The sequence below is a fragment of the Carassius auratus genome, chromosome 27 (genome assembly GCF_003368295.1).
Source record: "Carassius auratus strain Wakin chromosome 27, ASM336829v1, whole genome shotgun sequence".
In the NCBI taxonomy this organism is placed as follows: Eukaryota; Metazoa; Chordata; class Actinopteri; order Cypriniformes; family Cyprinidae; genus Carassius; species Carassius auratus.
The window spans coordinates 13,923,793-13,938,243 of NC_039269.1; the positions used below are offsets into that span (position 1 = coordinate 13,923,793).

The window sequence follows — 14,451 nt, forward strand, 5'->3', positions numbered from 1 at the left end:
TCGAAACTTGCGTTCTGCAAGTGAACGTCGCTTGATTGTGCCATCCCAAAGAAGCACAAAGTCACTTTTACGGACTTTTAAATTAAATGTTCCCTCCTGGTGGAATGACCTCCCCAACTCAATCCGAGCAGCTGAGTCCTTAGCCATCTTCAAGAATCGGTTTAAAACCCATCTCTTCCATCTTTATTTGACCCTCTAACCTTAACACACACTATTCTAATTCTATTCTTAAAAAAAAAAAAAAAAAAAATTCTAACTACCTTTCTAATCTTTTTGTATTCTATTTTCTTTTCATTTGTGTATGTGTGCGTGTGCGCACACTAGCTTGCTCTATTCTTTTTTTTATTCTATCTGTTTATTTATTCTATTATTTAAAAGCCCATGCTACGTGTACTGTGTTAACCTATCTGAGACTTGTTATAGCACTTATATATCATTGCTCTTTTTTTTTAGTTGTTTTTGATTGCTTCCACTGTCCTTATTTGTAAGTCGCTTTGGATAAAAGCGTCTGCTAAATGAATAAATTTAAATGTAATGTAAATCTAAAAACAATTGTAAGAACAGTAAACAATTGAGGAAAATGCACTGACAATGTTTACATAATTTATTTAGTTAGAAATTGGCTAAGCAAAACGTAAGATTACAGTGCGTAAAATGTTATGAACATAGGATTAATGTAATGATGCCCACTTTTAGCACAGCTGAGCATTCGAATAAAACAAGAAGCAGCTGAATTCCAAATGGAATATTATGGCGCCATCTTTCGGGAAAAAAAGCAACGATTTTCAAACTTCAGCACATGACTAGATGCCGACTGTATGTATATGTAACTGTTAACAGACAAAATGGCAATCGTGGAAGGATGATAACAACAATATTAAGTTTTAAAAATGCAAAATAATCGATCATTTGATACAATGCACATTTGTGTATATCGCTTTAAAAATATCTATATGGAATTACATCTATAATTATCTTCTCACAATGTAATTGAACATTAAACCTAACCATTCCACGAAACCTGTCTCAAACACCTCACTGTACCAAACAATTATTATTAATTTTTATTTAAATGTTTTTTTTTTTTTTTTTTTTTTTTTTACCTAAACCTAAACCTTAATAAAGTGATCATAACAACACAATAGTATATAATAAAATATAATAAATGGTTGAGTTTGAGATTTTGTTATTACATTATTCAAAGGTATTAGCTACATTAGACTCACCACAGAACATGTATTAGGCGGAGACAGTGTTTGCTTGTGTTGGCTGTACGTTAGAAAATACAAGACTAAAATCTAAATTAAACTAATTAAAGTGGCGCAATGAAACGTTCACTGCATGCCCAGAATCAATTTGTGGCCTAATTCTGTTCGTTCCTACCCCTCGGGGCAAATGGGGTTAATCTAGTCAGTCGGCCAAGAGCTTACTACTAGTCCGATGATGATTATGTCACTAGTCTACTGACTCTGCTACCTGTAACATTTCAGAGCTATTGCACGGTTAATGACAAGATAAAAGAATAGCAAGAATGAGACACCTTCTTAACGTTACAGGTATGAACGCCTAAAAAATTGATTAACAATATATTTGCCAACATAAACTGCAAAATACAAATCTCTTTAACACGACTGACTGACACGTTCTCTGTACGTCACTGCGTTTCTTTTTAATAGCGCTTCTGTCGGTCATTGCTGTGGTGTCAGGATACGTGGAGGAACTCGATGACAAGTAAGTGTTTTACATTGTAAAGCTACTAACTAATGTTGTGCTTCAGCAGTGAAGGTGTTGTCACTGCAGCGTCTTATATTTTTGTTGCATAGCAACGTACGGAGATCTTCTACTGGAAGAATTAGCACTTTATGAGTCTGTTTAATAAAAAGGGGTTAGGTGGAAATGTGTGTTTTTAATATACTTTATCACACTATATTTCATTACGTGGGAACCATTTTATAAGAGTAACAAGGCACACTAGCACTTCAGTCACATCTAAAAGGCATGCCTGCAGGTAACTGTAATATGTCAAGGCCTGTGGTTTGTTATATTACTTATTGCGTAGATACTGTACAATGAAATAAATGTGTGGTTGCATTAATTAATCACATTTACAGGTTTAAGGACTACCTAAAGCATGAACTCTGGCTGGTGGAGGTGAGTGTGCACGCAGTACAATTTATGCATTTTTATGTTGTGTGATGTGTTTGCTTTGTTATTTTTTGCCATGTCATTTTTTATGTTGCAGTTTTATGCGCCATGGTGTGCATACTGTCACACATTTGAGCCAGTATGGCATGAAGTCGGTGCAGAGCTGAAGAGTATGGGCTCCCCTGTTAATGTTGGCAAGATCGATACCACAGTGCACACAAGTGGGTTCATTTCACTGGTTCACATTGAAGTGTGTATGTCGGAAAGCTTTAATTACATTGATTGTGCATCTAAAATTATATTTAAGATTAGCAAGAACTGCATTTGTGCCACACCCCCCTCTATGATACTTACAGTAGATCAAAGTTATATCTCCTGCTGTAGCTTGGTAATGGTAATGCCACACCGGGCTACTGCTTAGCAGCCAATTAGTATGCTACTTAAATGGCAGGATAGGCTTACCTGCTGTTTAATGGGATTAGTTAAGCAGCCCTCATGCGTTCATGAGACTCAGTCCGTTGAGTTGAGTCTGTATCTTGTTAACCAGATGGCCATATGGCATAACTTGCATTTCAGCAAATCGAAATCCCTTTAGTTTCTTGGAATTAGGTGACTTCGTTTTGCTGCCATTGTCCTCTGACTTCATACAGTTATCTTCTTATTATTAAGTTTGCACAAGCTTTCTGGATGAATGAAGTGGAGCCCATGTCCATGAGTACACTATGTTATTGATTAAATTAGACTAGACTAGAGATTTTAAAAAATCTGAATAGTACTATTATTATCTCCATATATTCTGTGTTTCTACTGGCTCACAAATATAATAAATAATGCTGGCAAAAACTAGAAAAAATGTGATTTCTCTGTCCTTAGGTATTGCTTCAGAGTTTAATATTCGTGGATATCCAGCTATAAAACTGTGAGTTAATGCCTAATTGTAATCTCTGAATTAATAATCAAGAATTGTTCATGCTGTGTGATGTATTTGACTTTGTTTTTAATAAGGTTTAAAGGAGAGCTGTCTTTTGACTACAAAGGGCCTAGAACAAAGGATGCTATTATTGAATTCACCAACAGAGTTTCAGGGTAATTGTGGAGTAAATTTCATTATAATGAATTGTCTTGTGTCTTTCGTGTTCTGCATAGATTTTAGTCTCATGTCAATGCTAGTTATAATTCTCCTCGTGCTATCCCCTTGTCCTTTTTTCTTTAACCTAGACCTGTGGTAAGACCACTCTCTAGTGTTCAGTTATTCCAGCATGTTATGAGTCGTCATGATCTTATCTTCGTTTACATTGGAGGGGAGTCGTATCTTAAGGTAAACATTATGTAAAATTAATAACTGTCATATTTATGGACAATGAATGGATTATGATAGAATAGCAATGAAATGCAAACTATTTAACACATTGGTGCATGAGTTCACAACTACCACTGCTTCTGGATAGCACTTTATTTTAAAGTTGTATTGTTTTATAAATATACTTTGTGAATAGATTTTCTGCTAGGTCATGCATAATTATATATAAATGGTTAATATTCTACTATTGCAATCTTTTTTAAACAGAAGGGAATACTACAAAGCTGCTACTGAGTATATTGTCCACACATATTTTTTCACTGCATCTGAGGAAGTCCTTCCAAAGGTAAGATTCTTGCATACTATACCTCTGTAAAATAATCAGATTCTTAGAAAACAGATTGATTCAATTCATTATTGATTATTTCCAAAGACAGTCACTCTGCAGGATGTTCCCGCCGTTGCTGTGTTCAAAGACGGGACGTACTACCTTTACAATGGTAAGATGTACTACTTGCAGTGCCTTATTTTAATAAGTGACCATCTGAAACGAATAGGATCTGTAAGCCGCAAAATCTCATAGTCTCTCAGCGTCTGAGCTCCAGGCTGTTTCCTCTCATCGCCTCTCGAAGGGTGCCATTCCAGTGGGGCACAGAGGGGAGGTGGTAGTGAAATGCCAGGGCATCGAGGCAGAGTGTCACTAGGAAAGGGCACCAATAATGGGAATTAGAGAGGCGTGAAGAACGATGCAGCACCCTCAGAACAAACACTAGCCCACGACAGCCGTTTATCCTCAGGGTGTTGATCTGCTGGACTTCCCCATTGTTGAAGAAGGTCTTCTGGAGCCAATAGTTTAGCAGGAAAGGATCAGCACACTGAACCTGGACCCGAAAAACTGCACTGTCAGACGAGTCCTCCATGATATGAATAGTTAGCACATCCATGGAGCAAGGTTAGAACACAAGGTGTAGAATGTGGCATCTGCAGGAGATATATAATGCATTAACATCTTCCAGATTACCTCAAAATAAATAAATGTTACGGTTTTTTGTTCTGATATGTAGTGCCATATTATGGCCAACTTAATTTAGAGTAAAAAAAAATAAATAAATATATATATATAGAAATAATGATCTTGAAAAACACAAAGACATTGTGATGAGAATTAATAAATCATTCTCTCTTTTGAGCAAGTGTATGTGATACATAGACCTTTTGCAAATAAGTTTATGAGTGACTTACCCGACAATATTTACTTTATTATCACTTTTTGTAACAGAAATCACATGGTTATCCTCCTGAAAACAGAGGCATAAGAAAAACAAAGGCACAAAAAAGTAAAAAATGGCAGGTCACAGCACACCGATATATCTGATATATGTACGTATTCCCAGCATAATTTGGCCATTAAAGCTACTTTATTAACATTAAAAGTACTAATGTTAGAAGTACTTGCCCATGATTATACACAGGTTCTTGTATGTGTACTAGATAAAAACGGTAACACTTTACAATAAGGTTCCATTAGTTAATGTATTAAACAACATGACAAACAATGAACAATACAGTACATAACAGTATTTATTAATTTTTTAATATTAGTAAATGTTGGAATTAACATTAACTAAGATTAATAAATGCTGTAGAATTATTGTTCATTCTTAGTTCATGTTAAATAAAGTAGTTAACTGATGTCAACTAATAAACCTTATTGCAAAGTGTTACCAAAAAAAAAAAAAAAAAAACTTTTGTTAGATAACATTATATTTCCAGTAATTTCTTTCTTACCATTCTGTTCCAAAAGATGAGAATACAGAGACAGTGCAGTGTTCCAGGTCTTCTGTCATGTGGCTTACTCTGAACATTTCGTCTGGGCTAACATCCAATATACACCCTTTAAGTCAACAGTTTGACTGTGTGCAAGTAACATATTTTGCATAATTTAATGCAGTCAGTGAACAGAAAGACTTTTTGTTTTTGTTAATATAATAAAAGATAATTTGTTTCGCACGATTCCATATTATAGATTAATCATATCTGAGTACTTTTGCTTTGCATATTGTTTGCACAGGCTTGATGGCGACATTTAATATTTGCAGGGCTACATTTAATACATGAAAACATTAAATGTACATTAATTTAAGTTTATCACCACCGGTCTCATCTTTCCTATAGAATTTCTTGATGGTGATTTGTCTTCCTGGATAAATCGAGAACGTTTTCCCTCTTACTTCCAAATGGATAGCTTCAGTCTGTATCAGATGGGAGAACTAAGTAAGCCTGTTTTTCTCAATCATTCAATCAATCAATCAATAAATCATTTTTTTTTTTTTTTTTACTTTTGTCTTATTTTCCTATCCCCTTTACAGCTATCAAACTGCATCATTAATTATCACACCATTGTATTAGATTTTTTTCGTGATTGCAATATTTCTGTTACTAGGTGATAAAACATAACTGAGATGATGACTTTCTCCCAAGATCCAATATTCATGTGTGAAGATGCTTTGACAGATTGTAATTATGCTTTGTGTTCATTAATAATGTGTTGTGTTGCTGTTCATTTCTCACACTTCCCTCAAAGGTAAACTTGTGGCACTGGCAGTAGTTGATGAGAAGAATCCATCTGAAGAAAGCATTCGGTAAGCAACATTAGAAAATGTGCCTCCCCCTCCCCCCATTATTTCTTTAAAACTAAAAATTGTTTTCTTTAGTTACAAAACTCTGATGGAAAGGCTGTCAACTGAATACAGAGATAATTACAAAAGGTAAGTAGAAATTTATATGGAGAATAAAGAGAAGGTGCCAAATAACTGAATTATTCAGTGACAAAGACAAGATTTATTTTTTTCTCTCCTAGTGATTACCAGTTTGGTTTTATGGATGGTAATGAATACATCAACGGTTTAATTATGGGGTGAGTTGAATTGGACGCAAACATTTTAGGAAGTGCTAAGTGCTGGGACTGTATTTAAAACCACTGACATGGATAAAAACAAAATGATGTATATTTCAGGCATCTGTAAAAATATGTATGCGTATAATCACCACTTACATGTTTCTGCTCAGAGAAGTTGAGATGCCCTCCATCATTGTGTTAAATATGACCATTGATGGATACTGTCTACCAGAAAATAAGATTGAGACCATTGAGGATTTACTTCGCTTTTTAAACAGTGTTCTGGATGGCAGTGCAAAGGTATGTGAAGGGAGATATTTCATGTCTATCTTTTCTGTCCTATAATGCATAGTGCCTTTTTTATATAAAATTCCCTTTTACCCCAATCAGCTACAAGGGGGAAATGGATTTTTGCAGCACGCTAAGAGATCTCTCTATAAAGCTAAGTCTACTGTGGTGGTAAGACCGACTAACACACTATCATTTTATCAAAAGGATAGATTTACTTCTATTCCATTTTATCCCAAATATTTACTAAAAGCTTATCACACCAAAACTAAAACACACGACTGATCACATCCTCTTCTAATATTTACTTGAGACTAATATTTAGGTCGCCGTTGTCCTGGTAACTAATATAAATCTCCCTGATCTCAGTCGATGTTCCAGGAAGCTCCATTCTTCTCCTGTTTTGTGTTTGGACTACCAGTGGGTATAGTTGGGCTGGTTATCTGGGGTACATGTACTGCTGTACCAGCGGATGATGACAAACCTGTGGGAGGAGCTCCAGCAAGTCCTGTTTTGGATGCAGATGGGAAGAAGGCAATAGAATTGCAGTCTGACAGTACAGATAAAACCTCTGAAGCAAAGAAAGAGGATTAACATGGAATGTTGACTGAGGATCATGTTAATCTTTACCATATCATTACATGTGTTACTGGTTTTCCTTTTTTATATAAATCGTCTTCCCAGTGTACAGTCTATTGTGGTTGGTTTCTTTATCAAATAAAGTTCAAGTAACTTAAATGAACCTCATTTATTTTATTTAGCCTGCATTACATGAAAGTCTAAATCATTTAAATCAAATGAATACAACTCCCATTGCCATAGCTGCATGTATGATGTACTACAATATTTATGTTCACAATTTTGTGTGCTTTTTGTTGGAGTTCCCTGTGCATTGTTTATTTTCTTTTTTGTAAGCATAAAAGAAGATCCACTTCTCAACACAGTGTGACCTGTGTCTGCTCAAAGTCAAATTGCTCAAACAAATTAGTTTGGTTAGTTGATTAATTATAAATAAAACTACATGCATACCGGAAATGTGGTTTAATAAACTGATAAATGTGATATTACGACGCCATCTATCGGCCACATTTAAAAATGCTAATGCCAACAGTGATAGTTGTACTAGATAACTTTCAAGATGGAAAAGGCGACTTGACTTACAACTCCGGGACAGTTTTGTGACAGAAGAAGAATTTGATTCGGGAAATATGACCCTAAGGTCTAAAAAGGGACATTAAATGACGTTTTGGATTCTTCATATCAGTCTTTGCTTCAGATCAAATTAGAAAACATCACCACTTAAAACGACACAGCTGGGAACGTCTCCTTCACCTAATGGATTATCTCGCTTCTCGTGTCACAAGATGAGAAAAATGCGAAGAGTGACTTTACATGCTGCTGTGAATAGTAAAGGCAGAATGCTACAACTTTCTGGAAACTCTTCCTTAAGTCCTGCGGTAAGCAGAGGATCAAACTTGTAATGACGGATTCTGAAAACGGAAGTTTCTCTGACACATCTCTACATTAATTATATTTCCGTAATGGAACTTCGTGTGGATATCGTTATAAAGAGCAAGACTGAAAATAACATTTTTTAATCCGGTTAAATAATACAACAGCGTGCAAATAAATGCGGAATACATTTATTTTGCGTGGATTTATCAAATTTTAGTTAATAATAACCATTTATGGAAGTTTAAAGCATCTTTTTTTTTTCAGGGAAATGTGAATGCTACATAAATACCGCCATACTCATTGGGGGTTTTGCCTGAAAGGAAAAAGAATAGGCTATATGTAGCTCTGCATGTGAGTACAAGTTGGACTAATAACACATTTTTGGGAGCTTTGGAGGAGGGGTTTTCGAAAAGAAAAGCAACACATCTGTTTCTTGGATCATGGTCATGGAGAACATGCAGAGGTCTGCGCTTCTGCTCTGTGTCTTGGCTGTGGGACTTGCTTTCTGTGGAATTTCGTCTGCCTCAGACAGAAATGTGTCATTGAATGAACACCAAACAGACAATACCTCCTTGTCAGCACACCTTCACCCCAAGCTATACTTTGATCAGACAGAATTGCGTTTGATGAAACAGAGGGCCACCACCACACATAGACAAATATTTAAAGTTATTCGTAATGCTGTTTCTGTTATGCTATCAAATGCAGCTCTTTACCAGCCTCCGGTGAGCCATGAGGATTTCGGCAAGAAATGGAATGAAATTTATGGTAACAATTTGCCCCCTCTTGCACTATACTGTCTGCTTCAACCGGAGGATGCTACTGCCTCTCAATTTTTGATTGAGTACATGGACCGAATGGTGGAGTACCCAGATTGGACGGTGTCCAGTGCGCCAAATGATGAGGTTCCCATCGCCCACTCCCTCACTGGATTTGCCACGGCGTATGATTTCATTTACACCTTTCTTGACACCCGCAGAAGATTGCGATATCTCAGGAAAATACGATCTGTTACTGAGGAGCTTTTTGAACTTTCCAAGCACAGAGGATGGGGAAAGCAGTTTCTACAGAACCACCAGACAACTAATATACTAGCCATTCTCATTGGTGCTCTTGTGGCAGGGGAACATAATGACCCAGAGACCATGATATGGAAGCAAATATCAGTCAACTACATGGAAAAGACCATGTTCCTTCTCAGCCACATTGTCGATGGCTCTCTTGATGAAGGTGTTGCGTATGGTAGCTACACAGCAAAATCCATCACTCAGTATGTTTACTTAGCGTTGCGTCATTTTCAGATAGACAACACACAGAACAACTGGCTCAGAGCTCACTTCATGTTTTACTTTGCTACACTGCTTCCTGGATTTCAAAGAACGGTTGGCATTGCAGACTCCAATTACAACTGGTTCTATGGGCCAGAGAGCCAGCTTGTATTTCTGGATGCATATGTGATCCAAAATGGCTCCGGAAACTGGCTGGCAAAGCAGATTAGGAAGCATCGTCCTAAAGATGGACCCATGATGCAATCAGCAGCCCAACGTTGGGCTACTTTACATACGGAGTACATATGGTATGAGTCTGCTTTAACTCCACAGCCTCCACCTGAATTTAACAAATCAACTATGCACATTTTCTCCAACTGGGGTGTGGTGACGTATGGAGCAGGGTTACCTCAAGATCAAGGTAATACCTTTGTGTCATTTAAATCTGGAAAATTAGGAGGGCGAGCAGTGTATGATATTGTCCATGCACAACCTTACTCTTGGGTAGAAGGCTGGACGAACTTTAACCCCGGGCACGAGCACCCTGATCAAAACTCCTTTACTTTTGCACCAAATGGACAGGTGTTTGTTTCTGAGGCTTTGTATGGTCCTAAATACAGTTATCTTAACAATGTGCTGGTATTTGCCCCCTCACCCACTAGCCAGTGTATGCAGCCATGGGAAGGACAGTTGGGGGAATGTTCAAAGTGGCTACGATGGGGAGAAAAGGAAGTCGGGGATACCGCTGGGGAGGTCATTGCAGCTTCATCGCATCAGGACATGTTGTTTGTGAGTGGAGAGTCTGTGTCGGCCTATTCATCTGCCATGAAGCTAAAGAGTGTGTATCGAGCACTTGTGCTTCTCAACTCTCAAACATTACTTGTTCTGGACCACATTGAGAAACACAAGCTCTCCCCTCTCAATTCTCTCAGTGCGTTTTTTCACAACCTTGACATTGATCTCAGGTATGTTCCTCACAGATCATTTGGAAAATACAATGGGGCTCTGATGGATGTGTGGGATGCACATTACAAAATGTTTTGGCTGGACGCTCAAGGATCCAGCCCCGTTGCCAGGATACAAGAGGCAGAACAGGCTGCCGAATTCAAAAAGAGATGGACGCAGTATATAAACGTGACCTTTCCCATGGAGAACACTGTCACTAGAGTGGCTTATTTGATGCATGGCCCATACGTCAAGGTCTCGGACTGTAGATTCATAGACAACAGTAAAAGTGGAGTCAAAATATCAGTGACTCTTAATGACACAGAAACTGTTGTGTCCATTGTAACAAACTATGAAGACATTGAGGCCAGACATGGCTACTTGGGCTTTGCAGGCTTTGCTAAAACTGAAGACAACAGGAGAATAGTTCAGTTTGGCCGGGGAATTCAAACCTTGCCAAGTCGAGTCGCAAACTATTTTGTATTTGACTTTGGATTGGTGGTAAACATCTCTGCGGCGTTGACTTTATGTTTTGGTTTAGCTTTCGTAATGAAAAAAAGGAAGTGTCATGTGTCGTTCAGTATGCTAATTCATTGCACTCTGGTCTGTGTGTTGTTTTTGTGGGTGACTGAACTTTTGTCTCTTTTTTATGGCTGTGAACAGCTCTTGTGCAATGTTAAGTCAGAAGACAGCAGCATATATGATGGAACAGACTCTAGTGTCCATGACCTCCTCCCCATCATCACGATTACATCCATGCCAGGCTCAGGCGCAGAGATCCTTCAGCACCTTTTCGATAATAGCTCTGACTTTGTATACCTTCGGATTCCTTCGACCTACCTGCGGTTCCCCGTATCTCCTTTCGTCTCTCTGGTGGACGCTTGCGAGCTGTCCAAAGCAGACGCGCAAAATGGACGATTTCGAGTCATTCAGGGATGGTTCCATTCCTTAGTCCACAATGTGAAACTGCACCTGCAAAACATTCAGTTGCACCAGAGCAATGATGAAACAGAGAACAAAGTCAAAGAAAAAGGACAAAGAAAGAGAAGGATGCTGCTGTCAGAGCAAACAAGGATAGGGAGCGGCAAGGCTACCCAAATGGACTTTGCATACATACAAGAGCTCAGGCAGCACTTGGTGAAGTACCCAAATGCCCGGCCAGTGCTGAACATGGGCAGTGGAGGCTGGTTCTTGAAGATGCCCTATCTTCAAGAGGTCATAGGTCACTCACTTCGCTCAGTTCATGTGGTCAGAGACCCACGTGCATGGATTTATCTAATGCTCTACAGCAGCAAGCCAAGCCTGTACTTACGTAAGAATATTAAAAGGCACATTGTCAACATTTTTAAGCAGAACATTGATGATGTGGATCAGGGTTGTGCTATAGTGGACTCACAGTTCCTTTCTTTAAAGAAGATCCTCTCCCAGCCAGATCCAAACCCTGTATGGCTGCTAGCTCAGCTATGGATGGCTCACAATTCAGCAGGGCTCAAGGTGAGCGCAAGCCTTCCCCCACAAATGTACCTTATAGTCAAATTTGAAGACGTTGTATATTTTCCTGAAGAGACAGCGAGAAAGATACATACCTTTCTTGGAATACCAGTTGCGCCAGCTGCGTTAAACCAGCTGATATTTGCCACATCTACAAATCTGTATAATCTGATATATGAAGGAGATATATCACCTGCCAAAATCAACATGTGGAAGGAGAATATGGCTGTAGATGAGATTAAACTCATTGAGGACACATGCTGGCCTGTGATGGAGAGGCTGGGATATAAAAGACACACAGTCAGTCATTCTTCTTTGTAAATGTTTCTGGAGTTTTCATACTGTGCCTGAAGATGATATAAGTAGACTATGTCAGTATGATCCCTTTAAATGTTGCCTTCTCTGCAGTCAGTCACATGACCATTTTTTTGCGCTCTGATTCCAGTATAGCTAAGCAATGTTTATGTATTATTTAAAACTTTCAGACAAAACTGAGGCTAGATGTGCTAAAGAGCAAAAAGTGATTACTCATCATTGAAGATGGGGAACAGATGCAAAACTTGGATCACAAACGCATTCAGTTTGACTGGAAGACAAAATCATGGTATTTCCCACCAGATGGGTGGCTCACAATATTTTCCAGTGTTGCACTGTGAGATGTGTTATAATTATGTTATTATAAGTTACCTGAATGTCGTTTTCACAGTAATTATTTTCCACCAAGAGAACTTATTGATTGATTTAGAATAGTGATGTTTAAAAATACCAAAGTTGTGAGTCTGCCTCATCTTCAATTCTACGAAAATAAATATGATGTATAATAAGGTGCTAGTTCATATGTATAAATATGCGAAGAAGTGTACAATCAAATCACTTTATTGACTTGAAGATACAAAGGTCTTAACATATCACTTGTCTTTTTTTTTGGATGCGAATATGTTTTCTATTGTTTTTTTTTTTCATCCTTAAACTATATATCAAACACCAATAGCAAATACATCTTTCTTTTCAGAAACTTGTATCTTTTGCTCATGATGTAATCATAAATGGAACATTTAATAACCCAAACAAGTGAAACCACAAAACATCATATTTCTCATCTTAATGGGTAACTTTAGATGCAGTTTTAAGAGACAACTAATATGAAATGTTTTAAAGGCCACACTGCAAATGGATTTTCCATGGCACCACATGCATATGGAGTGTAATCATCACTGTGGGAGAACTGAGATGGAGGAAAATAACGCCAATTTATGTGATACTTTTAAAACATTTGCAAGGGCTTCATGTGTGTGTGGGGCTATTTGCAGAGTCACTCCTTTGTGCCCAGCGTGCTTTCGGACTAAACTCAGCAAGCAATATTTTCATAGAATAAAGGCTGTATGGAGAATATTAAGTTAAATGCTAAATGCAAGCAGAGCCTCTACGTTACACTATATGGCTGCTTGTGTTGGGGCCCAGCATGTCTACCATTTGGTGTGTGTGTTTTTCTATTGTTTTTGTTATTGCTATTTTTATACTTATAATCATTTTATATGACTGGCATAAAGCAGTTTTTGAAAAACTGAAGTAAAAAAAATGGTGCAAGGCATGAACACCGTGTATGTAACATGAACCTTTTATTTGTACCATTAAGGAGAATGTATTGATGAATCAACACATTAAACTTGAACTGGGTTTGATATTTTTTAACAAAGTCACCGATAAGGAAACAAGGTACAATAAAACAGGCTTCTTGAGATAAAAAATGAATTCAGTATGTCAGCAACAGACCTCACAGAAGAGGCGAATGAGAGATTTTGGCTACAATTCAAAACCCAGAATTCCTCATAGAATGTTGCCAGCAGAGGGCAGCAGATAAATAAAGATCCTACAATATAAGTTTGAGCCGGAATTTATTAACAGTAGCTAGTACTTCACTTCTATCAGCAGCAGATCATGTAAGGACTGAAAAAAGCTTGCTCATTGGTGCTATGTACACATTTCCTCTTTACACTCCGAAATACTTGTCATTTACCGTAACAGGGCTGAGATGAGTAAGGCCTTGAGCAGTGTGATGTATTGTAAGTCTTACAGTGGTTTCATAGGTGCTAACTGAATACTTTGCAAATGTGTTTAATTCAGAAGAGCCAAACGGTGTCAGCGTGTCAAGTTACATCAACAGCTCATCCATTCAAATGAACAAATCATGCCTCGACGCTAGGTACCTCGCTAGATTTTGCCAGAAAATTGATTTGTTTTCAGATTATTGTATTGAAACCCAAGAACCGTGGCCTTCTAATGCATCTCATGAAAGGGATTGATAGTTTTCCTGATTAGCAGACAGTTCCTGTGCCTTCTAATGCACCGGTGCCTTCAGCGTGAGCCAAAAGCCCAGCTAGTGTTTGATCATTCACACTGGGCATGTACTCGTGGCAGCGACTTTGATGAATTAGGTGGTGTTGTGAAACCAGTGCTATTTATTCTCCTTAATGTCAAGCCCTTGGAAAGAGCATACTGATAGGAACATGTTTTAGCATTATCCATTGCAATGAAGAATGCACATGGTCTCGGAAGGAGAAGATGAACGAACTTCATTCGGTTTATGGTCATGCGGCTGTAGTGGATGTTAAATTTATACTAATAAATGTATCGTATGATAAAATTAGTATCTGAGATCA

At 37.8% G+C, this 14,451-nt stretch overlaps 2 protein-coding genes and 1 long non-coding RNA gene across 3 annotated transcripts; 2 read left to right on the plus strand and 1 right to left on the minus strand.

Moving 5' to 3' along the window:
- The first annotated feature begins 1,321 nt into the window (after positions 1–1,321).
- Positions 1,322–7,370, plus strand: tmx3a (thioredoxin related transmembrane protein 3a). Its single transcript, XM_026206002.1, has 16 exons — positions 1,322–1,556; positions 1,677–1,731; positions 2,112–2,151; positions 2,243–2,366; positions 3,019–3,064; positions 3,151–3,231; positions 3,364–3,474; positions 3,713–3,791; positions 3,879–3,945; positions 5,621–5,719; positions 6,030–6,087; positions 6,160–6,213; positions 6,306–6,362; positions 6,515–6,644; positions 6,735–6,803; positions 7,002–7,370. The coding sequence occupies exons 1-16, from the start codon at positions 1,532–1,534 to the stop codon at positions 7,224–7,226; spliced, it is 1,320 nt and encodes a 439-aa protein (XP_026061787.1). The 5' UTR covers positions 1,322–1,531; the 3' UTR covers positions 7,227–7,370.
- Positions 3,736–5,373, minus strand: LOC113045571 (uncharacterized). The gene is made up of 3 exons (XR_003275998.1): positions 5,234–5,373; positions 4,688–4,743; positions 3,736–4,426 (listed from the first exon to the last, which is right to left on the minus strand). It is a non-coding gene; the product is annotated as an uncharacterized LOC113045571 (long non-coding RNA).
- A 307-nt stretch (positions 7,371–7,677) lies between the features above and the next one.
- LOC113045569 (dermatan-sulfate epimerase-like protein) lies at positions 7,678–13,657 on the plus strand. Its single transcript, XM_026206000.1, has 2 exons — positions 7,678–8,089; positions 8,352–13,657. The coding sequence occupies exon 2, from the start codon at positions 8,528–8,530 to the stop codon at positions 12,110–12,112; it is 3,585 nt and encodes a 1,194-aa protein (XP_026061785.1). The 5' UTR covers positions 7,678–8,089; positions 8,352–8,527; the 3' UTR covers positions 12,113–13,657.
- The last annotated feature ends 794 nt before the right edge of the window (positions 13,658–14,451 follow it).